This window comes from Pantherophis guttatus, chromosome 2 (genome assembly GCF_059756535.1).
Source record: "Pantherophis guttatus breed Tessera chromosome 2, ASM5975653v1, whole genome shotgun sequence".
Classification (NCBI taxonomy): domain Eukaryota; kingdom Metazoa; phylum Chordata; class Lepidosauria; order Squamata; family Colubridae; genus Pantherophis; species Pantherophis guttatus.
In genome coordinates, this window is record NC_142064.1 from 57,351,474 (window position 1) to 57,375,489 (window position 24,016).

The following is a 24,016-nucleotide window of genomic DNA, read 5'->3' on the forward strand; positions in this document are numbered from 1 at the left end:
TTATATAGAAAAATGTACCTAGGAAAGTTCCCCAAAACTACTTTCTTGTAACTTGACAATTAAATATATTGTAATAATTTCAATGGTTAGTTACTTTTCACCCTTATGCCTTCAGCTGGCTTCTGCCTTCAGCAGGAAACCAAGATAGCTGAATAAGCAGTCATGCTTTATCATTCTAAGATGCTATTATGAAGGAAAACTACGTATGTTATGTATTAAGTAAAATAGTTTATTCCAATTACCTTATAAAATACTTAGGTTTTATATTTACATATAACATATAAATGTTGATATGATAAATTATTTAAATTTACAATTCCGAATACAGATATTAAGAAGTAAGCAGAGCATCTTATAAAATATACAAAATTATACTTATACACATTGTAATGTACATTACTGAGTAATAATATACTTAAGTTACCAGCATAGATTTACTGTCTATTTAGCACTTAGTTTCACTGTTTTGTGTAATCTAACACAATGGCCTCCAGCCTTTTGGGCATCAGGGACCAGTTTCGTGGAGGGCAGTTTTTCCACAGACTAGGGCGCGTGGTTTTGTGAAGTGCCTGGATCCTGCACATGTGTGAATAGGGCTTCACTCGCTTGTACAGCCTGGTTCCTGGGGCAGCGCAGACTGGTGCTGGTCCAGGGCCCAGGGGTAGGAGAGCCCTGATATAAAACATACATCTTCCTTTAGGAAAATGCACAAATTATTGTTGAACTTTGTTACCAGACATACCATTCTTCTTTGCAACTTAGTAAGACTGCAAGCCTAAGTCAAAGGTATGCTGGTTGTAAGGAATTAAGGCGAGGACAAAATCCCCTTCTGCCATCATGTAAAACAAGTTTCCTTTGTTTAACCCCAGAGATATATCAATGAAAGGTTCTGCTAGCATAGATATGAGCCTCCCAATCTTCTGTTGATGCTACAGTAACACGACTGGAAAGAAGGTAGCTGGGGTTTTCTTTGGTATGGTGTAGGATTTTTAACACTGAGTATGGGACAAGGACCAACTGTAAGGGAAACCATTGCCATGATTGACTTTAAGAAACCTCTCAACCCTCTAGAATATGATGCAGCCTCCCTTTTTTCTATTTGAACTATGCCTTCCCTGAAGTAACTTTGCTTAGAGTACAATAAAGATTTATTTAGCTTCCTGTTGGCTTAATAAGCTCCAGGGCAGGGTAGAACAAGGCAATGAAGAGAAGGAAAAGCTTATTAAGTACAACAAAAAAGTGACTGTATAATTCACTAAAAAATAAGTTCAGAAGTATATCATAATTGTTTGTTATAACACTGAACCAAAAGGAATTGGTGGAATGCATATATAGATAAATAAACTGGGGAAAGGTGATCAAGAAAAATGCCACCAAATCTAGTGTTTGGCCTTTAACAGTCAACATTTTTATTAATTACAGGTAGTCCTCGACTTACAACAGTTTGTTTAGTAACTGTTCAAAGTTACTGAAAAAAGTGACTTATGACCGTTTTTCACACTTGCAGGATTGCAGGATCCCTACAGTTGTGTGATCAAAATTCAGACATTTGTGAATTGAATCATACTTATGATGGCTGCAGTGTCCCAGGTTCATGTGATCACTTTTTGCAACTTTCTGACAAGCAAAGTCAATGGGGAAGCCAGATTCACTTACCAACCATGTTACTAACTTAACAGTTGTAGTGATTCACTTAGGATCTATGGCAAGAAAGATGGTAAAATGAGGCAAAATTCACTTAACAAATGTCTCACTTAGCAACATAAATTTTGGGCTCAATTGTGGTTGTAAGTTGAGGACTACCTATATTTAGATGAGATAAAAACAGTTACAAAATTTGCAGACAACACAATATTGGGAGGGATAATTTAGGTGGTAGAAGAAAGTAGAATTCATAACAGATTTTGAATAGAAATAGACTGAAAACAGTAGAATGAAATTTGACAGTCAACACTACAAAATTATCCATGTAAGTAACCAAAATCAAATAATAAGTACAGAACAGGTAACGGCTAGCTTTACAAAAGTTATTTTGAAAAAGATCTCAGAACAATAATTGATTATAAAAGAATATAAATCAACAGTGCACAAAAAAAAAGACAAATGCTGCTTTTGGTTATATTCAAAGAATTCTAATTTGCATCTACTTTATTCTGCATTGATAAGACTCTACATTAAAAAAAATCAGTTTGAACTCCATATTATTAAGGAGGATTCACATCAACTGAAACTATTTCAGAGAATGGGAATAAAAACCATCAGGAGACTATATATTAAATTCTATTAAGAGAAATGGATGGACTAGGAATGTTATGGTGCATGATACACTATTCAAGGAATGTCACTAAAAGCTAAGACCTCTTCTTTATTATCCTGGAGTATAATATGTCAAATAACAGACTTAACTTACTACATTTGAACAGAATGAAAGATTTTCCGGTAGCAAGAGAAATTCAGCACTGGAATTAATTATACAAAACCTGAATTTTGCTCCACTGAAAGATATATTCAAGCGTAAGTAGTCGTTTCTCAGGAATTTTTTAGTTTGGATTGCCGCATGGGGCACAATACACTGAACCATAAACTAACCAAGCATGAAGAGTTCTAATTCAGTTATATCTTTACTAATACAAGCAGTCCTCAACTTAGGGCCACAATTGAGCCCACAATTTCTGTTGCTAAGCAAAACATTAAGTGAATTTTGCCCCATTTTACCACCTTACTTGCTACACTTAAGTGAATCACTGCAGTTGTTAAGTTAGCAACATGTTTATTAAATGAATTGGCTTCCCTATTGACTTTGCTTATCAGAAGTTTGCAAAAAGTGATCAAATGACCTTAGGACACTACAACTGTCATAAATACATACCCGTTACTAAGTGCCCAAATTTTGATCACATGACCATGAAGATGCTGCAATAGTCATTAGTGTGAAAAATGATCCTAAGTTACTTTTTTCAATGGCATTTTAACTTCAGTCACTAAATGAACCATTATAAGTAGAGGATTGCCTGTATAGCACTTAGCACTTAGCCTTATATATCACTTTACACTGCTTTACAACCCTCTCTACGTGATTTACAGAGTCAGCATATTGCCCCCAACAATTTGGATCCTCATTTTACCCACCTCGGAAGGATGGAAGGCTGAGTCAACCTCAAGTTTGGTGAGATTTCAACTGCCAAATTGCAGGTAGCCAGCAGTCAGCAGAAGTAGCCTGCAGTACTGCACTCTAACCACTGCGACACCGCAACTCATATACTGACCCATTCCAATGCTCAGATTATTGTACAACTATTTTATCTTGCTTAGCAGAAATACAGAGAACTGCTATCTGCCCATTCTTTGAAAAAATCTTAAATTCCCAACTAGAATAATATCAACATATTACAAACTGCTATTCTAATTGCTTGCAAACAGAAGTGATATCCCACATGCCTCTTATTTAGCACTTCAGCACTTAATGGGAAACATTCAGATTTTGGGTAAATTTCATTTTTATTTTGTAGTTCTTACCTCTTTCACATTGAGGGCCTGTGAATCCATATACACATGCACAACGATTGGGCCCGATGCAGCGACCTCCATTCTGGCATCCATGTTCACAGACAGCTGCGTTTTGAATAAAAATATTATATGTATATAATAAAGTGAAAATAGTCACTTGAGGACTATTAAAAAACTGGATATTCACAATAATCATTATTCCTAATTGAGAAGGCTTAGAAGAAAATGAATTAGGAAATGTACCTGTATTAATTAATTAGTTAGTGAATTCATACAATTTTAAGCCTGGGACAAGGCTTAAATTCTTTACCAAGTCTTTAATTCTTGAACATTCTCAGATTGAGAGCCATCTAGGTCTCTGGCCAGTTGTCATTCCAGAGGAAAAGTGCCACAACAGAAAAGGCATGATTCCTGGATCCCACTAGATGACACAGCTTCATCGATGAGTCCAAAATATGCTACGATACTTTGTACTTGCCCTCAACCAATACAAATGTCATTTGCAGTAGGTGTTGATAAGACTTAATTGAAAATGTAAATGGATTTTTGAGGAACACCTAAATTAAGATTCTTCCTCATGACCACATTAAAATGACTGGCAGATGTTGTCCCTATAACTTTAATGAGGCATAAATGGGAAAAAAAAGCAACTGGTAGATTGCCCCGGCTTTCTCTCCACTCATACTAAGCATAACTTCCTGAAGGGAAAAATAATCACCAACTGCTCTCATGAACCTGAAGGATGGGTAGGTGGAAGTCAGTTGTTTTAATGACAAGTTTAGTTATATAAATTGTGCCTAAAGCTTTGGGAGAACAAAGGTCATGCATGACGGTTGGAGAAATCAGAAGATATTTAAATGTTAAATAGATATTGAAAACCTATTCCAAAACATGACCACAATGTCTTTAAAACATTTAGGTAAATGGCACTACTTATTCAGAAGTGAGCTATATAATCAAAGAAAAGCAGAAGAAGACAGTTTTAAACCAAACATTAATTGTAGCAAAAAAGAAAGAAATGAATGTTATTCTACATTAAAATATTCTGCTTTCAATACTAAAATATCAAAATACAGTTTCATTGAAAATCATATTCAAATATATCACTTTTTAAATATAACATATAAAAATTACATCTGCCAAATACAGTCTGAAAGGATTTTCTGTAATAATGGATTTCACACATCTGTCTGAAGTAAGAATTTCTACCATACAACGATTAAAGCACCATTTGTTATGCTTTCTATATTCCCTAAGATTTTTGACCTGGCCTCTAAGAAAACAAGCATTTATATTCAGCAGAACCCACTCCCTTCTCTTGCAGATCTAGACATCTCAGGGGACATGACATTTGTTTGCAGTGCCACAGTGTCTGGGAAAAGAAGGGAAAAAAGCATACATCCAGATAGTTAGAGGAGACAAGTAATACTCAAAGTGAGGGAACTAAGGAAAAGATTGTGTTGAAAAGATCAAAATGCGAAAAAAAGCAACGTAATTCATCTACAGTGTTGAAAAAATAATGGCAACAGCTTAAAGACTTTTCTATCATATGTTTTGAGGCTACAAAACCTTGAGATTATGTATGTCATCTGTAAAAAAGTGCTTATAAAAAGAGAGTGAAAAATTACACTGTCCATATTATACTTGGATAGTTGTGTTTATGTATTTTATTTCATATGTTTTTGTATCAGGGTAATTGCATTATTTTAATGTTTCTTTTATTTAATTGGTTATCTATTAGTAAAATAAATATATTTCATTGCTTACTGTATTATTTTGTTAGTATTTTTATATTTTATATTTTTAGTTCTATAATACACTAATCAGGCTGAAAAACTCCTGTATTGAATAGATAAAAATATAATAAATACATTTCTTCTCTTACTGGCACAATGAAGTCATTAATAACTAAGATAAAATATTGATGTCTCTTTATCTTTTAAACTCAGCGTTAATTTTACAATGTGTGGGAACAGTGGTATAACTGGATAGAACAGAGATAGATTGAAGATAGATAGTTATTAAGTACACGTAATAGATAAAATAAGAATGTAAATACGCAGAATTTAATTTTTGTAAATAGTGCACGAATTATTGTCACAAGAAAAACACCACAATTAGCTGTTGTTGAGTGAAATAATTTTTTATGTTTTTAATGTAATAAAAGTTTAATAAAGTGTTTATTAAAAAAAATAACTAAGATAAAATCTTCCAAAGCAAGGGTGAGTAAAATTAATGAATATACGGAAGTCTAAAAACATAGATTTACAAACAGTGTTAAGTATATGTAGAAACCAGTGTTAAAATGGTCAACACATATTCATTCACAGATGGTCTGGTTGATTGTGAATTTAAAAAAATACAAGTTTTGAACAGGCATCAGTTTTTTTCATAGTATGTATATGTTAGCTTATTTAAACTTGAATAACAGAACTTGACAAATTTGTATTACTTCTATAGCAGACATATGTTGCATTCTAAGAGATTTTGAAAAAAGGCAATACTTGCCTATAAATTCAAAATTAATCCTTCATTGCAGTATGCACAATTGCTCCAATAGTCTACAAAGTATGAAAAAATGATGCATACATAATAGTTGTATTTCACTGTTACAAAACAGATACATTTATAACATGTTTATAACTTCCTTAAGAAAAAGCTAACGGTTATTTGGTTTGAGTATTTTAAGGCAATTTTCCCAATTAAAGGCTCAAACAGCATATGGTCAGCTATTGAAAGCATTCATTTTCTTGTGCCAAAAGAACAGATAAGTAGAAAGGGGGGGGGATCATTTAAGCATGGAAAAAAAGAGTCAATAAATATGATCTCATTAAATGAATGATTGCTGTTTGGTAATTACAATACAATTATTTTTTTATATACAGTAGGATAGTGAACTATGGCAGCAACTGAACAATTTATGTAACAAATAACTATATTGTCATAATCTAAAAATTATCTCTCTAAATACTTGTGAACTAAAATTCAATGATTCCAAATGGAAATTGCCACAAAATGTTACAATGTAATTTTAGCCTGACTTCATTTTAATCAGACATGCCCTTCTTCAGGATATTCCATTCTTCTGTAACACTACTATACCAAAATTTTAAAGATAAACCATGTTCATTCCTCACTGAGTTCTCTTCCCTTAAATAATCTCCTTGAACTTCACAAAGCCTCTAAGAGCTGGCTCTGCTCCCAGGCCTGGGTTAATGTGTTTTTTAATGCATATATGGGGCCCTTCTTGCATTGTATGGTTTATTGTTCTGCTTGATTTAGTCTGAGGCTGTCTTTTATGCATGTTTTTAATGTTGTGTTTTTTGAGAATTCTGTTAGCTGTCCTGTCTAATGGTATAGAACCGTGATGGCGAACCTATGGCACACGGAGCCATATCGGTGGGCACACGAGCTCAGCTCCGGCCCGCTGATTTTCAGGCCTTCTGGGTCCACCAGTCGGCAAACAGGCCATTTCCAGCCTCCGGAGGGCCTCCAGGGGAGTGGGGAAGGTCGTTTTTGCCCTCCCCAAGCTCCTAGAAAGGCTCTGGAGTCTGGGGAGAGTGAAAAACGGGTCTACCGGACCCACTGTGCCATCATGTGCCAAAAACGGGGGGAGCATGGGGGGTCGCGTGCACATGTGTGTAGGGGACAGGGCGCATAGAATTATGGGTGTCGACACGCGCACGCGTGACCCCCCCATGCTCCCCCCGTTTTTGGCACGCGATGACAAAAAGGTTAGCCATCACTGGTTTAGAAGGTCATAATCAATTTGGTAAATTAAATTAAATTAATGACAATTCACAAACTTGTTAAGGCCATATCTGTGCAATTTTGGTACATTTTTTCATTTAAAAAATGGTGCTCCAACTCAAAAGAGCAAAAATAGGATATAACAGTAGGAAACGGAATGTAATGAAATGATGCACAGTTTAATCAGAACCAAGGAACTAGTTGAGAAACATAGCATGAAACAGCCAAAATAAAAAAAGTGGGAATGCAAATATTATGCCTAGGAAAAGAAAGAAGGCTGAAGAAAAAGCAACAGATATAAAAACAGGATCTTCTGAGAAAAGAAATAGATAATGGTATTTTGCTTGCATCATATATTTCTATTCTTATAACTAAGGAACAAATTACCAACAATAAACCATTAATTGGTATTTTTTTCAGAAACAAAATCAAGACTTTGATTTAAAAAACCATCTCCATCTCCCAGTCTTCCTCTTTTGCTCCATCATTTCTACAATGCTTTTCAATTTTTGTACACAGATTATTTGCCACTATTATCAGAACCTGCAAATTATTGCTTTATAACTTTAACTTGCTCTTAAAATGTGGGCTGGAAATCTGGCCTAACGGCAATTAATGACTGATCAAGAATCTGAAAGGAAACATTGAATTTATAATATAAAGAGGGAGTATAGGACTTTGAAACCATGTTCTATTCATTGAGGTAATATCTAATCATGGCTTGGCATTATCTTAGAATATACTTTATAAGTCCTGCTTACCAAATTTCATTGGAAAGAAATGTTCTAGAGTAGATTTCGTTGCTTTGCTCTACACAATCAGCTAAGCAAATACTTCAGAAAACATTGTACATTCTATAAAATTAATTGCTACCAGATTAGTACCTCCTATATTAGTTTTTGGAAACTTTTAAATTTTATATCCTTTTTGAGAAAAAAATGTCTTTTATTATTTCATTAGTTATTAATCACTAACTGTTTCTAATTCAGTAAATGAAGAAACACTCCAATTTCCTTGTGCTTCCTTAAGTCACAGTTTGTCATTTGCAGCAGGCAGTAATATATGAAATGTAGAGTTTTCAAACTTCCATGATACTTATTTATACATAGCTTTATATGTTCCAAAGAAATGAAAACAATCACACTTCAATTATTAGATTCATCAGCAGTACATGTAGCTATTGTAGTCATTCCCATTTCACTATACAGGTAGGTAGACATTAAATGAAGATTACATGTACAGTATGAGTGCCATAAGTTTAACATTTGGGGCATTTTAATGCAATCCACATGCCAAATCTTCTCTGAAGGAAAAGCCTGTTACATAGACTTTACAGTGCCATACTGACAAAACCAAACCATCAGGGCTTATTTCTAAGATCATTTTTCTGAAAAACACCAGAATGTGAAGCATGGCTGTAATATTTGAAGTGAATAGCAGAAATTCAGATGAAATATTTATATACATAAAACACAAAATATATAACGTTATTGTTTTTACATATAAAGTAAAGAGTCTGCTTAATTAAGAACTCCTTAAAATGTAAAAATTCATTCAAAATGTTCCTGCTTACTGCCAGCACTTTACTTCACAATTCTAACGGTGCTTGAACAAACTAATACTATTACTGCTTCTTATAAATACATATCTGTATTTTTATAATAATTACATCTGAGAGAAATATGTCTTCCCTGTAGCTACCCTATCTATATAATACATGTTTTGTTCATGACTATCCATTGAACCTAATAGGTGAAAAATGCACTCAATTCACAATTCCCATATCCTGATAAAATAGCAGCCATTCAAAAATATCAGAAGACTATGCAATACCTATGCTACATCCATGACAGGAATTATTCAAATAAATCACAGCTGCCAAATGTCTACTTACGTTGCCCACAATAATTGCCAATATATCCTTTTTGACACTGGCATTGGTCATCTAGACAGGTACCACCATTCAGACATCTGATGTTACACTGTTGTACTACAGAAAAATGCAGACAATTAGTTATGCATTAAATTGTCATTTTATTTTAGGTAGCAAAGACACAAATATTGAGAAATAATGCAATAATATAGACATAATAAATCATTAAAATACATCACATAAAATATATAACATATATTAGCATTTTGTGCCCTAAGATTTCACTTTAAACTGATTTGAGGTTCTATTATAAGTGACTCATAGTTAGTCATTAAAACAGCAGGCTAAAAATCAGGAGACTGTGAGTTCCAGTCCTACTTTAATCATGAAAACCTGCTGGGTGACTTTGGGCCAGTCACCTCAGAGAGTTGATGTTGTGGGGGAAATAGGAGGAAGAAGGAGTATTGTCTATGTTCTCTGCCTTGAGTTATTTATAAAAACAATAGAGGCAGGATGTAAATAAATAAATGCTTCTTTATAAATGCTACTGTACATATAATTTTGAGGACTATCTATTCAGCTTTTTTGTGCATTTTTCCTATTAATGTCTCTTTCTTATTCTTCCTCAGCACACATACATTTGTCCTTAACACATACTTCCTTTATTTCTTTGTTTCTCAAATGCTGTTTCAATGTTTCATTTCTTTGCCAAAATACTAGAGTATCTGAATTCTGCATTAATAAACTCAACCCAACTATAATTTTTCTTCTATATTTAGAATATGGTTTCCTCCACTAATTCCTTTGACTACATTATCTTGATCTCTAATATTCTCCAATTTGTTCCCCATTAGTGCTTTGAAGCTTTATCTTTATTACATTCATTTTATTTTCAAACTCTTATCATTCTGATTTCAATTAATTTCCACTTTGTTTAATTAACTTCACTCCAACATACATCTAAACTCATGTTATTGCTATTTTAAGTATACAAGTTACGTATTTTAGTTGTTTACCACATAACACAGTTGATATCTTATTTTTCAATCAAAAAAACAATGTGGCTCATAAAAATGATAAACCAATATAAAAATGCAGTAAAACAATGGGATATTTTTAATGATCACAAGCAAAAATGAATGGGGTCAAAACAACAGGAAGGAAAACTATGTGGATGCTTTACTTCACTTTGCTTTAAGAAGGTGGAAGAGGATATAGTCCATGAGATAACTTCAAAGGGGTCTTTCATACAAACAAAACATGTGTTTGAAACTTTGCACAGCCCTACTATTTAGGTAGTTAAACATAGCAAAAAGTCAACATCATCTTGCTTGCAATGGTTCTTTGCGATCAAACATACAGATCTAGGAAGAAACTAGGTAATCAGTGAAATTAGAATTAGAATCAGACCATGTTCATCCATATTTACATACTGTAAAGCAGATTGTTTGCTTCTGACTAAGTGTATCCACAGTTGTTTCTCAATCATGATTTAGTAATTACTGTGTAGTACAAACATAGCTATTTAAAATTTTCAATAAACTAACATTATATCCTGACCCAACATGATCTGTAAACAAATCCAGATAATGTGTTAAGCTTTTTGTGCTTTTAGGTACGGATAATCAATGTGCAAGTTTAGCCCTTGCTTCCAATAGGATTGCCAACAGAAGAGACACAACTGAAGGGTAGGAAAACTGTGGACACATACCAGACGTTTCAAAAGATGGTAACTGGATTTACTATTTATCTATTTTTAAACCGAATCCCAGAATAAATGCAATCTCTCTAACCTTAAACAGCAAATGCCTTTATTATGTATAATAAAATGAAAGGATGCTATTTAAGCCTTACTAGATTTTGGTCCACAGCTTGGCAATATCTGTCCATTGGAGCAAGTGCACATATTAGGACGAGAACAAAATCCATCACCACAACTATTTCTACAAATTGCTGTGGAAAAAACAATATATTAGATGACTTGCAATATTACATTGTTAAACAAATAATAAATCATATTTTTAAGTTTCAAAACTACAGAACATAGGCATTTTCCTTAATTATAGTAGGATTTTTTATTATTTTGCTTTCATTTATAATTTCTTTATTGCTCCTACAAACAGAATGAAAATAATAGTCTTCATTCAATATCTTTACAATGTTCAATGTGGGACAAAGCACACAAAATTCTACTTCATGCAAATTATATATAGGTAATACAAAGTCGGTATAGAAATCAGAATCATCCAGATCATCTATACGGATAAAAAAAGGGTATCAAGTTTTTACTGTCAAGACAATTTATGAGTGAGAGATATGGGGAGGAATGTAGGGCAGGAATGTCTACAAATAAGCCTACCCTAAGCTGCTACTGTAATCAAAGAGCCTTGGTAGTACTAGGGTTTAAGGCACCCTGTTATTAAGCTGCTTAAGACCAGCTGCCTGCAATTACTGCAGGGTTCGAATCTCGCCAAGGCTCAAGGTTGACTCAGCCTTCCATCCTTTCTAAGGTAGGTGAAATGAGGACCCAGTTTGTGGGGGCAATAAGCTGACTTTGTATAAATATACAAAAGTATGAAGGCTATTGCTTAACGCATTGTAAGCCACCCTGAGTCTCCGGAGAAGGGCGGCATATAAATCAAATTTAAAAAAAAAAATGAGAGGCAATGGAAGTTTCCCATTGAACACCTTCAGGAGAAAAAGATTTCTAACAGAAGTGGGATATGAAAGGTGGAAGTCAACTGAAATCAGTTCCCATTTATCTGAATTCAAGTTCTCTTTCTCCACACAAGCTCATAATTGCTAATTTGACATATTTATTGATAGATCCTTGCATTTAGCATCACATCTGTATTAGCCTTGCAGGACTAAACTATTGCTTTCCAGATGATATCTTTTAAAAAAACAATCTTCAGTAATGTTATTTTCCTAACTAAAGCATGTGTTTTTGAGATATGCTAGGTTTAGACATTGCTTAAATGCACTAATTGCAAATGCATTTCTAGCTTCACTTCAAAGAACAATATATTTTTCTTAGTTAACAGGCTGTACTTACAAAAATACCAAAATGAGATTTTAATTCTGCTTTAACTGCCCCTTTGCAAATTATAAACTACCAGAGCTAAGGTGATATATAAATGAACACATACTACAGATACATCCTTTCTTTTACAGCTGATTTCTTTCTTTATTTCTTCAAAAGAAATTTATTAGTTCAAAGAGGTTTATTTCAAAATACCCCTATGACAGGAATATTTTAATTAAATGCTATAGACAATGAGAGCCACATTAAGCAGAGTAATGACATCCAGCAAGTTGCCAAAGCTGGTATTTTGGTGGAAAGAAATTATGGACATTTGTGAAAAGGTTGTGCTTCAAATTTATTTTGAGAGCCAGGCTGATGTAGCAGTTAAAATGCCAGGTTAGAAACCAGCAGACCATGAGTTCTAATCCCTGCTTCTAGACAAAGCCAGCTGGGTGACCTTGGGCCAGTCACTCTCTCTCAGCCTTAGGAAGAAGGCAATGGCAAGCCACATAAAAAAAAAAAAGATTTAACAATGATTTATCTATATTCCAAGGATAGTCTACAGATGAATTGTTCACCATGGATTACAAAATATGCTGTGCTTCCTTGTTGTTTGTAAATTGTTATCACGTTTTGATATTTTGATACGTGCAGTTATATAACTGCTGTGAAAGCTTGAGATAAATCTCAATTTATCATCCCAGATATTTTGAATATTATTTAATATCATTATAGGTATTCTCTGATTTATGAGCACAATTGGGACAAAAATTTTAGTCATTAAAAGTCATTAAAAGAGTACCATGTGATCAGGCCCAACTTTATGACTTTTACCACAGTTATTAAATGAATAACATGCTTGTGAAGTGATCCACACGGTTTGGCTTCCCCAATTGACTTTGATTGTCATAAGCTGACAGAGAAAGTCACAAATCGTGATCACATTACCACAAGATGATGCAACAGCCATAAATGTGAGTTGGTTGCCAAGTGCTCTAATTGTGATAATGTAACCGCAAGCGAGATACAACAGTTGTAACTTTAAAAACTTTATTACAAAAGTCATTTTTCTAGTCCATCATAATTTTGAACCATTTTTAAATGAACAATTATAAGTGTAATCGGTAAGTGTGATCTATAACCTTAAAATCTGATTAATATTTAACATCAGAAAAGTATTATGATAAACAAAAAAAGTGAAACATATGAGGTAGGCCAGAATGATATCCATTTCTTTCCGTAACAGTTGCCTAATTGCATGGAATATCAAAATGTGAGATATAATAAATTTGCATGATTATGCCTACAAAAGATATAATCCTAGGGTTTCTCAAGAGTTGTTGGAAATATTTACACTGAGGATCATTATTGCATCTTGGTAAAAGAAATAAGTGTCTAGGAAGATCAAAGTTATAATCCACCCTCATTGATTTATTTGAAGCCATGTCTTATCTCTCTGCCAACTAATCCAGGGGTGTCGAACTCATGGCGTCATGTTATCATCACTGACATATCGTGACTTTTCCCCCTTCACCGGGGTGGGCATGGCCAGTGTGTGACGCATCTGGTTCATGGGCCACGAGTTTGACACCCCTGAACTAATCCCACAAGATTGCTCTTTCAAAGATAAAATTAGAGAACTAAATGCAATGGGCTTCTGGAAAAAAGGCGAGCTTATAGATTTTATTTATTTCCTATGGGCAGTGTCAGAGGGATTCTGGGGAATAATGAATGAATGATTTGAATCTGTTTCTGTACCTGGAATATAATGTTCACATATGTACATATGCTCATAGATAGTTTTCTTGAAAACCATCAGGTTCCATCTCCCTCATTTTTCTATTTTTATTTTATTAACCGGAAGGCTCCAATGCATCCTTTATCTCAACTTTGGGTGGCATAAGTATTGTTAGAAAATAAACTCTGGATAATTGGTGTTCAACACTTTCTTCTGAATGTCTACAGAGATTCTCAGTCATCCAGGTCATGGTTGACCCAAAGGTTAGCATTTCGCTTCTCATCCAAGGAGGTTCGTGGATGAGAAGTGAAATGTCTTCAAAGAAAAAACAAAAAAAGTCCAGTTGCCTCTTGAAAAAGCACCTTTAGGACACTTTTTTTAAAAGTATACCCAGATGCTTGAAGGGGAGAGTATTTTTAGTAGATTAGAGGCTGTTATATGGCATTGCACTGAGCTGTATGTTTTTTCTTTCCTGGTGATGGATCTTTTTTATTGACATTGTAAGGCTCTTTGAGGTTTATGCATCAGTGTACATGTGTGATTGTTAGCTATTTGATTTAGGGTAGTATTAGGATTGTTGTTAGATATTGACAGTTGCATAGTTTTCTATCTGGTCGGTTGTTTGAGCGGGAAGAATACTCAGACATGATTGGCTGAGCCCTCTGGCAGCTCCCTATATAAGGGCGAACTGTCAGAGAGGCTGGCTGCTGGATTGTACATAGTTACTCAATAAAGAGCTGTTGTCTGAAGCCTGTCTCCAGTCTCCTCATTCTCCCAACTTAACACGAGGATGGGATTCGGAGAGGAGAACTGAAGCAAAAAGAGCTGATAATGAACATTCAGCCAGGCGGATGTTGTGGAACAGCGGCCATTTTGTGCATGAAATTCGAACGGAAAAAGAGTGGCAATGATGTCTGCATTCCACCTGCCTACGCCCTTTGATCCAGCAAAAGAAAATTGGGATACTTACATGACCCGATTCGAGTGTTTCATGGAAACAAATGATCTTCTGGGGTTGTCAGACAACCGGAAAAAGAGCACTATTTCTCAGCCATTGTGGCCATGAGATATTCGACATGGCAGAGTCCCTGTCAGATCCAACCCCGGTACAATCCGTACCATGGCAAGTTCTTCAGAACGCGCTGAAGACACACTACACTCTGGCCCCATCAAAAATAGTACGTCGCTACGAATTTCGGCATCGAATGCAGAAAAACGGCGAGTCTATCAACCAATACATGGCAGCGCTGCGAAAGGTCGCTGCCCACTGTGAATTCAGAAACTTGAATGATATATTGCTGGACCAGCTCATCTGTGGGGTACAAGACCTCCGTTTACAATGGAGACTGCTGGCCAAGACGAATTTGACATTACAGGACGCCTTGGACAAGGCAAGGGCCTCCAAATCCTCTAACAGAATGGCCGAATTGCTCCAGAAACTTGCCACAGCCCCTGCGGCGGTGAAACCCACAGTCACCGTGCATAAGGGGGACTACCAAGACAATGAAAGCAAGGACAAGGTCTACCAGACTGACAGAAGAAGGGTCCCGGAGCAAGACAGCAAAAAGCCATTTTGTACCAGCTGCGGGGGTCAGCACCCACGATCCTCCTGCTGATACCAAGATAATAATAATAATAATAATTATAAGATACATAATAAGATGCCATCTGCAGAAGGTGTGAACGGAAAGGGAACTTGGCTAGAGTCTGCCAGGCACCCCTGCCCAGCAGCCACTGGGGCACCCCAGAGACTGCCCTGCTAGAGGTGCTGAAACCGTAAAAATGGGACTCGTGGAAGCCTAAGTGGGCAAATAACAAGACAAGAGCTCCAGACACCAACCAAACAAGAATCGGCCAAGCCAGCGCACCATCTCAAAAGAAGCTAAACATATCAATATAAATTGAAGGGTCACCATGCAAGATGGAGATAGACACAGGGTCCTCATTGACCATCATATCATGACAGGCATTGAAAAAGGCGGTACCTAGGTTCCAGAAACAGCAGCTGACCCAGCAAAATTTAAAACTGAGCGACTACCAAGGAAACTGGATTCCGATTTAGGGGATGGCCTAAAGGCCTGGTAGGTGCAGAATTTGCACCATTTACTGTTAAGCAGCATGAACTATCTGCTCAAGAGGGGTGTTTGCTGTGGGGTGATCATGTAATCATACCCCCCAGTTTACGGAATTCTATCCTGAGGGAATTACATGAGGGCCATCCAGGGATTGTCCAGATGAAAGCCCTAGCATGAAGCTTTGTATGGTGGCCCAAAATGGACCAGGAGAGACAGGAGTGGGTAGCTACATGCTAACCATGCCAAGAGTCACAGACGGCACCCCCAAAGGCACCTGCCCTGGAGTGGGAATGACCCCGATCCCCTTGGTCTAAAATTCACATCGACTTCACAGGGCCATTTCACGGCCAAACAGTTCTCGTCATTGTAGATGCCTATTGTAAATGGCTAGAAATTATTTTAATGGGCACAACCACTACAGAGGCCGTGATTAAATGCTCTGGAAACTATTTGCCACCCATGGCCTCACTGACGTAGTTGTTTCGGATAACAGCATGCAATTCACTGCCACCCAGTTCAAGGGGTTCTTGGCAGACCAGGGCATACGACATGCCCTCTCGGCACCCTTTCATCTTGCCAGTAATGGTATGACTGAAAGGATGGAAACATCTGCCAAGGAGGCATTAGGGAGACTAGGGCCAGGTGATTGGCAAGGCAGGGTGGACAAATTCCTTCTGTACCAACAGGGCCACCAGCTCTGATCAGTACTGGACCAGCTTCACCCACACTATGCCCCTGACACAACAAAAGAGCCAACCATCCACACCAGGTCCTCTAGCATTGGGGACCTGGTGTTCACAAAAAACTTTGCTGAGGGTTCCCTATGGCTACCAGGGAAAATAGAACAAATAATGGGCCCTAAATCTTATGTCGTGAGGTTAGACGATGGGCGGCTATGGAGGTGGCACGTAGATCAAATCCGCAGCTGCCTCTGTCCTACCACTAATGATCTTGAGAACGCCGAACTAAAATATACTCCCTCCTTAGCAGACTCAAGCCCGATGGAAACAGAGTACGCACCTAAAGAACCGGGAATCCAGCGCAGCGAACCGGTTCCAGTCGAAACCAAGGCCCTGCCTGAAAACTTCCAGGAGTTTCCACAGGCAGACTAAGAGGCAGCATCAGGCACTACCTCTCAGGCCGCTGCCACCACACTTACTGAGCTGCGCAAGTCCAAAAGAACCTGTAAATGCCCCACCTACTTGCGTGACTACGTATGTAGATTGGATTGTTCCAACTAAGAAAAGAGGGATGTTAGATATTGACAGTTGCATAGCTTTCTATCTGGTCCGTTGTTTGAGCGGGAAGAATACTCAAACATGATTGGCTGAGCCCTCTAGCAGCTCCCTATATAAGGGTGAACTGTCAGAGAGGCTGGTTGTTGGATTGTACATAGTTACTGAATAAAGAGCTGTTGTCTGAAGCCTGTCTCCAGTCTCCTCATTCTCCCAACTTAACAATTGTGGTAGTATATGAGCTTATTTATTTATTTATTTATTTATTTATTTTATATTTCTATACTGCCCTTCTCCTGCGGGACTCAGGGCGGTGTACAGCCAGGATAAAACATAGCATATAAAATTTAAAAACATTTTAAAAAACAATTAAATAATTTTGGCCCGAATTTAAAACAACCCAATTAAAACCGAAATTCGATTAAAAACTAAGAGGATGGGATCAAGCCAGCCCAGCTAGATGGAACAAGTGTGTCTTCAGGGCCCGACGAAAAGTCCGGAGGTCTGATATCGTGCGTATCTCAGGGGGCAGGTCATTCCAGAGGGCAGGCGCTGCCACAGAGAAGGCTCTCCCCCTGGGGGTCGCCAGCCGGCACTGCCTGGCCGACGGCTGAGGAGCTTAGTATGTATGTATGTATGTATGTATGTATGTATGTATGTATGTATTTATTTATTATTTATTGGTTCGATTTATATGCCACCCTTCTCCGGAGACTCAGGGTGGCTTACAATGCGTTAAGCAATTTACTTCATGAATTGTTATTATATTGGGTGGAATAACTGGTAGGCCTCTCTGATAACCACAACAATGAACCATAAAAGCAAGCTAATTATACAATGTGTTAATTGGGTAGCATACAAATGCCTTTGGGATTTTTATTTGTCAACTAGAAACCAGCATCATATAAAGAAGATTAATCCTCTCAAATTCTACATTTCTGAAAATTCACCTTTGTGTATGTATGAACACATGGAGGTAAGATGTTTCACTGGAACCAAAGGAATCTTTGATTTTAATCTTCATGTATTTGAGGTAAAGGCTGTGGGAAAAACTTCCCCCACTCATGCAGTGGCCTTGATTTAAGTCAATCCATTGTGTGTATTTTTTTTTTTTAAAAAAAAGGAGAGCAACCACATATTCATAATTTAATATACTCCATTGTTTGTCCCTCAGGCATAAGCCCTATTGTATTTAATAAGAATTACTTGTAAATAAACATACATAGGATTTCACTAATAAAATTCAATTTATCCCAAAATAGATATAATTTATATATAATCTACAGTTAGTAGATAAACAGAAAAACCAGAAGAGATCAAAAATATTCTGCTCAATACTTTTTATCATTTTTCAAATGTTCTACAGTTGAAAGCTGATCTCAACCACAGATTGTAGAGGTCTAGCTTGGTGAATCCCAGGCATAGTACAATTAAATTCCATTTTGCCAAGACAAATCATTAGTCACATAATATTGGCCAAACAAGACTGTTAAGCTATGAAAATATGCTTATCACATCTAATGTAAATCTATTATAACTAAAGTACAATAAAAAAATAAATATCTGAAACAATTCTTATCATTTATGTACTATATTATTTATGAATTTCATGTGAGTTTTTTATCAAATTATTTTTGAACTTTAGTATATATTGCCAGTACTTTTGTTTTAAAAACTGTTAAGCAATTGCTATTTCTTAAATTCAAAGTTGAAGCCTAAATTTAGCAATTAATCTACCATAGTGTAAATTCATATTTTTGTTTAAATGTAAGTATCTACTAAAAATCAATATTACAAACTCTGAAGCCAAAACACTTACGAACAATACACTGATTTCCCCCAGGGAGTGTTTTCCATCCAGGGCAACAGTAGGAGTGGAATCTGGAGCCACACACATTTGGTCTGTTGCATGCAAACAAATACATACAGAAAAACACAGGTCATTTGGAACAGCCATTCAAATATTTGCTCCACAGAATAAAAAAAAATATTGGCTACAGCAATGACAGACAAATTCAGACAGGTTTTATATTTCTAAAAAAAGTTTCCTACAAATTCTTTTAAAAATTAATAACCTGCTTCTTAGAAAAAAAAGGGGGAGACAAGCAATATGCTTTCCATTTTAAACCATTCTGTGAATGGATCAAATTCATGCATACTTATTAAGAGTGAAACATCAAAGACATCTGACAAAACATTTCTATTTTAAGAGAAATGTCTATCAAACTGGTATGCAAGTAAGCAAAGACTTAAAATGGAAAGGATTTGTGACATATTTTATATATTGGCACTTTTAAATTTCTCCTCTTAAATTTGAAAAAGCATGTATCTTTATCAGCTTTTAACTGAAATGATTCTTCAACTTTACTATAAAACCCTTTAAAACTTGATAATGTCTGCTACATTTGGTACTCCTGTTGGTACCACATTATATATGTTTAGTTTTTAAAAAGCCAGTTGTTTTTTCAACTAGCTTTTAGAAAAGTAACTGATGATGTTACCTAGTTTGGTTAATGAAACATCTGCAAGAAAACAACTAAACTCAGAAAGCACCAAGGACCCCTCGGTTGTAGACTAAAAGTTTTAAAGGGAATATATTAAGATATGATGCATTTTACCTGAGAAAACAAGTAAAATAAAGAAGTGGATGTTGTAACACAATTAATATGAACACAATAAGCAAATAGGAATAAAGGAAAGGAAATTATATATGGAACTTCCAATTTAAACTTGTGAGCAAGCTTTCTACTTAAGTACTTTTAAAACAAGGAATTGTGCTTATTGTATGTAATTCTATGGGACAGTGAAATAAGAAAGAGAAAATAATTATTTTTAATCCTGTAGGATTCTGTCATGAAATCACTCAAATACTGAGTGAAGTATGGCAAATGTTATGGCAATACTTATTTAAAACCTAAGTACAATCCAATTTTTGACATACAGATTTGTTAGAGAAGCAAGGTGGAAGTGTGTTTTAAACAATGTGGTTTTGCCCCAGAATTGATGCCACCTGTGGGTAAATGAGTTGTTTGGACACAGGTTGCTGAGGTAGTTAGGTACATAGACATTCCTGTATCATGTAGGCCTAGCCATGATCTTGAGAAGGTTAATAATCAAATCAAAGAAAGACAATGGGTTTAGAAGTAAAAACATAATTTGGCAGAAATGTGACATCAAAACAGGCTTATGGACTGTAAGTGTGTAACTACTGGTAGATTTCAAGACTGCTTTAGTCTTTAAGGACACAGAATAAAATAGTATGCTGTGTCTTTAAAGACTACAATCTTGAATTTTAGCCAATGAGGATATACCTGAAACACAGACTTGATCAATGGCCAACAGGCTTACATGGCTAAAGAATGAATATGGTCATTGTATTTCAAGCAGGTGAATTACCTGCCTAAAGCTATGGAAAGTTGAAGAAAAGTTTTAGAAAAGTGGAAATAGATGAGGGCCATAAGGGATTAAGGACAAAGTGTCTGTCTATACTGTCTATACTACAACCTCCTTTTTAAAAGAAGGAATAAAATTAGTACCTGTACTATCTTGATATTGTGGAATAAGGCTTAAAGGTGGAAGATGGCTAGTTACAGGTATTACAGAAGCAGAAAAATGACAGCATCATTTCATCTCTGAGTTACCTTCAGATATTAATATTAAGGCTTGTACAGTTCATATCTAAGCTTAAAAGATGTGGTCAACTACATAATTGCTGTTGTGTAATTATATACATGTGGCCTATTTTTCCCCAAACAGCAGCTGAGGAAGAAAACCTGTGGCTGAATTGTACCACTTCAGACAACCCTTTCAGAGATGGAGGGTCACATTAAGTGGAAGGGGGAGAGCAGAGCCAAGACATTCCTGCGCATAGCAGCAGAGCCAAGAAGGGTAGGTAGACTACAGTCCTAGTCCCCTCCTTATCTTTGATCAGGGATTAGTCGATTTAATCCCTGGGAAGGCACATTTCAGCATGCCACCCCCTACCTGCCGTCTGTAGTGATCCCATCCAAGCGCAGGTTTATACTACCTTCCGCTGCTGTCTGCAGGAAACAGGCCTACCTGTGCCGGACGTGGGTGCGAGCAAAGGTTGCTTTCCTACCCCCTGAGCATGTCCTGTTGGCCTCTCCTGCGGACGCGGTTGGCGGCGGCGGCGGACGCTGTGCCTCCTTCCAGGCTCCCCATGATAGAGTAGCGGCTAGTATCCGCACCCTCCGCCGGACGACCCTGCCGCTGCTGCCCAGCGGATCCATGCGCCCAGAACGCCACACACCCCAGCCAAAGGAAATAAGGCTGCAGGCAAAGCGCCCGCCGTCTCCCCATCGCGGACGGCAGGAATTCCTGAGGTGTCGGCACCGAGTCCGACTTGTTCCTAAGGGAGCGCCCGCTGCTGCTCCTCTCTCGCCCGCTGCCCTCCTCGGCGAAGCGAGCGTCGCTCCTGCTGCTGGCCCTCCGCCCCCTCAGCGAGACGCCTTGCGGGTCGTGGCGGTCAAGGGGACTGCTGCTCGCCTTCCACGGTGCATCTTTCTCACTCCCCCCTTCCCCCTTTTTCCTCCTGAACAACTGGAAAGCGCGCAAATTTCAACCCCCCACCAAAAATAATAATAATTGGTTAGAGCAACAAGTGAGGCTTCCAGTTTCTTTTGGGGGAACCGGGGGAGGGGGGCGAAAAAAAGGAAAAGGCAGGAGGGCGGGAAACGTTTTCTGAACCAGTCGTTTTACACTAACTGAAAAGAATCCTCAGTGAGCCAAAACTACTCTTTGCAAAGAAAGAAAGAAAAAATAAAGAGAATTGTCCGCCTCAAAAATAAAACATTAAAGTTACTAATAACCACAGCGGACACGAGCCAACTTCACCCGGACGGCGAACCCAGGGACAAAAAATTAGTAATAATAATTCAGGAACTCCTTGCTACGCTGCTGCCGCCCGAGGAGCGAGGAAAGGCGGCGATCCGGTGTACGGAAAGAAGAATGAGGGGAGGAGGAAAGCGCGGCTCGGCGAGGGAGGAAAGAAAGGGCAAGGGGGAGGCGATTGCCTGCCTGTCAGTGGGGAGCAGCAGCGGCGCGCCAAACACGTGGGAAAGGAGCCCACTGGAGGCGGGAGGGAGGCTGCGCCAAAGGGGCGCCGAGAGTCGGGTTGGGGCGGAGGATGGAAAAGAAAAGCCCGCGCGGCGCTGGTAATTGGCTGAAAGGAGGGGGAAAGTTTTGGAAACCGGGATGCGAGAGCAGGAGCTGAGGCCGGGAAGTTGGAAGGGGGCGCTGGAGAAGACTGACGGAGGAGGAGGAGGAGGTGGGCGCCAGTCATTCAGTCCCTCTGTCCCAGGAGTACCGCGTCGTGGTACCTTCTCCGACGGCCCTTGGCACCCTCTTTTTGTACGCAACGAAGGAGCTAAAAGGAGGCTTTCGTCCGCTGCCACCGCTTCCTATCGCAATTCTTTTAGACCCTCGGAGAGCAACTGCCATAAAAACAAAAAAGACGGATAGGATTGATTGCCAGTAAAACTTGGTGTTGCCCTTCCCTTCCTGAGTTTGAAAGAAATATGTTTAGGCTACACAAGTGGCTTATGGTAGTTTGTCAGCGTCTGTGTGTCTCTTTCTGACACGCACAAAGGGATTTTGTAACAATTCTTCAGTAACCTGACAGGCTCAAGATATCCCTTGCCACTGATGTCAGTGAGAGCACTGGGTCAGCTTTGATCAGTGAAGCTGGCAGCTGCAGACACAGAAACATATATATATATATTGCAATGTTTCAGAAATATCCATGTCCTGAACTCCATTGTTGGCAAAATGATCTTGGAAATGGAACAATAATTCCTTGAAAAAGGAGGGTATGAAAATATTTGGCCATTCCCTTTGGTCCAGCTTAAAGTTTAAGAAAGCATTTTAGGAGGAGGGTGTTATTCCCCCCAAAATGGATGTTTTCCTCTTCCAGCAGAGATAGTTTCCAGAATGCTTTTGAGGAATCTTTTCTCAGCAATCCTGCTCAAGCCCTGGCCAATCTCTGGAATATGAGATATCTGGGTCAGTTTAAGCTATTACTCCTAAGCATCCCCTTCTCTTTAACACAGCAAAATTGTTTTAACGGGAAACAGAGGACAATGAAGCAGAAAATAGAGGTTTGAACAAAAATTAGGAACTTTCAGGATGGGTCAAATCAGAATGAGGTCTTTTGTAAGATTTCTCTGAAGTCTCGTGGCAATGGATGCAATGAAGAGTTCTCTTTGCACCATTGCCAGCAACATTTTTCCATTCTGAATAGAATTTATTTCTTGTGCCATTTATACAATTTAGTGCTTCCATCCTCTTGAATTCTAGATAGTTTAGAGATATTAAAACAGTGATAATAGTATATTTTAAAATTCTAGTAATAAGGGGATAAAATAATACAAACACAAATAGGTTCTTAGAACTCTACAATCATCAGAAGCCTTCTGAAAAAAACAAAGCTTTTATTTCTTCTGGAAGAAGAAATAAATAAATACAGGCTATTTTCATCTTGTTTTCTTGAGAAGGTGGACAAAGCATGTGGAGAAGAGCAACATCTGCTTGCTCAACTCTTCTCATCCAGATGATTAAATTATCTAGGCTGGGACTGGCCTCATATATTATGACTTCTAATTTGCTAGAATTAAAGAGTGGGACTGATGCAGCAAATGGTGAGGCTCAGCAATCAGCTATCTGAGATTAATTTAGGAAGCAACCAACACCTGCAGACATGGGAGGAGTTAGATTATGAGGAATCCAATCCTAGCAGATTATTCTGTTTTAGGATACATTGGAAGTTTCAGAAAATCAGACAGAAGCACTTTCCTC

At 37.5% G+C, this 24,016-nt stretch overlaps 1 protein-coding gene across 2 annotated transcripts in view; it reads right to left on the minus strand.

Moving 5' to 3' along the window:
* The window catches only part of FBN2 (fibrillin 2), a 125,622-nt gene extending 103,403 nt beyond the window's left edge, over positions 1-22,219 (minus strand). The window contains exons 1-5 of one of the 2 annotated variants that reach the window (XM_034410004.3): positions 21,303-22,219; positions 19,023-19,105; positions 10,985-11,083; positions 9,152-9,247; positions 3,517-3,612 (exon numbers count right to left, since the gene is read on the minus strand). In XM_034410004.3, the coding sequence (XP_034265895.2) occupies positions 3,517-3,612; positions 9,152-9,247; positions 10,985-11,083; positions 19,023-19,105; positions 21,303-21,523 (595 nt within the window). In that variant the 5' untranslated portion in view covers positions 21,524-22,219. The remainder of the gene's footprint in view (positions 1-3,516; positions 3,613-9,151; positions 9,248-10,984; positions 11,084-19,022; positions 19,106-21,302) is intronic. The other variant, XM_087886020.1, reaches the window with a different exon arrangement.
* Between the last annotated feature and the right edge of the window lie 1,797 nt (positions 22,220-24,016).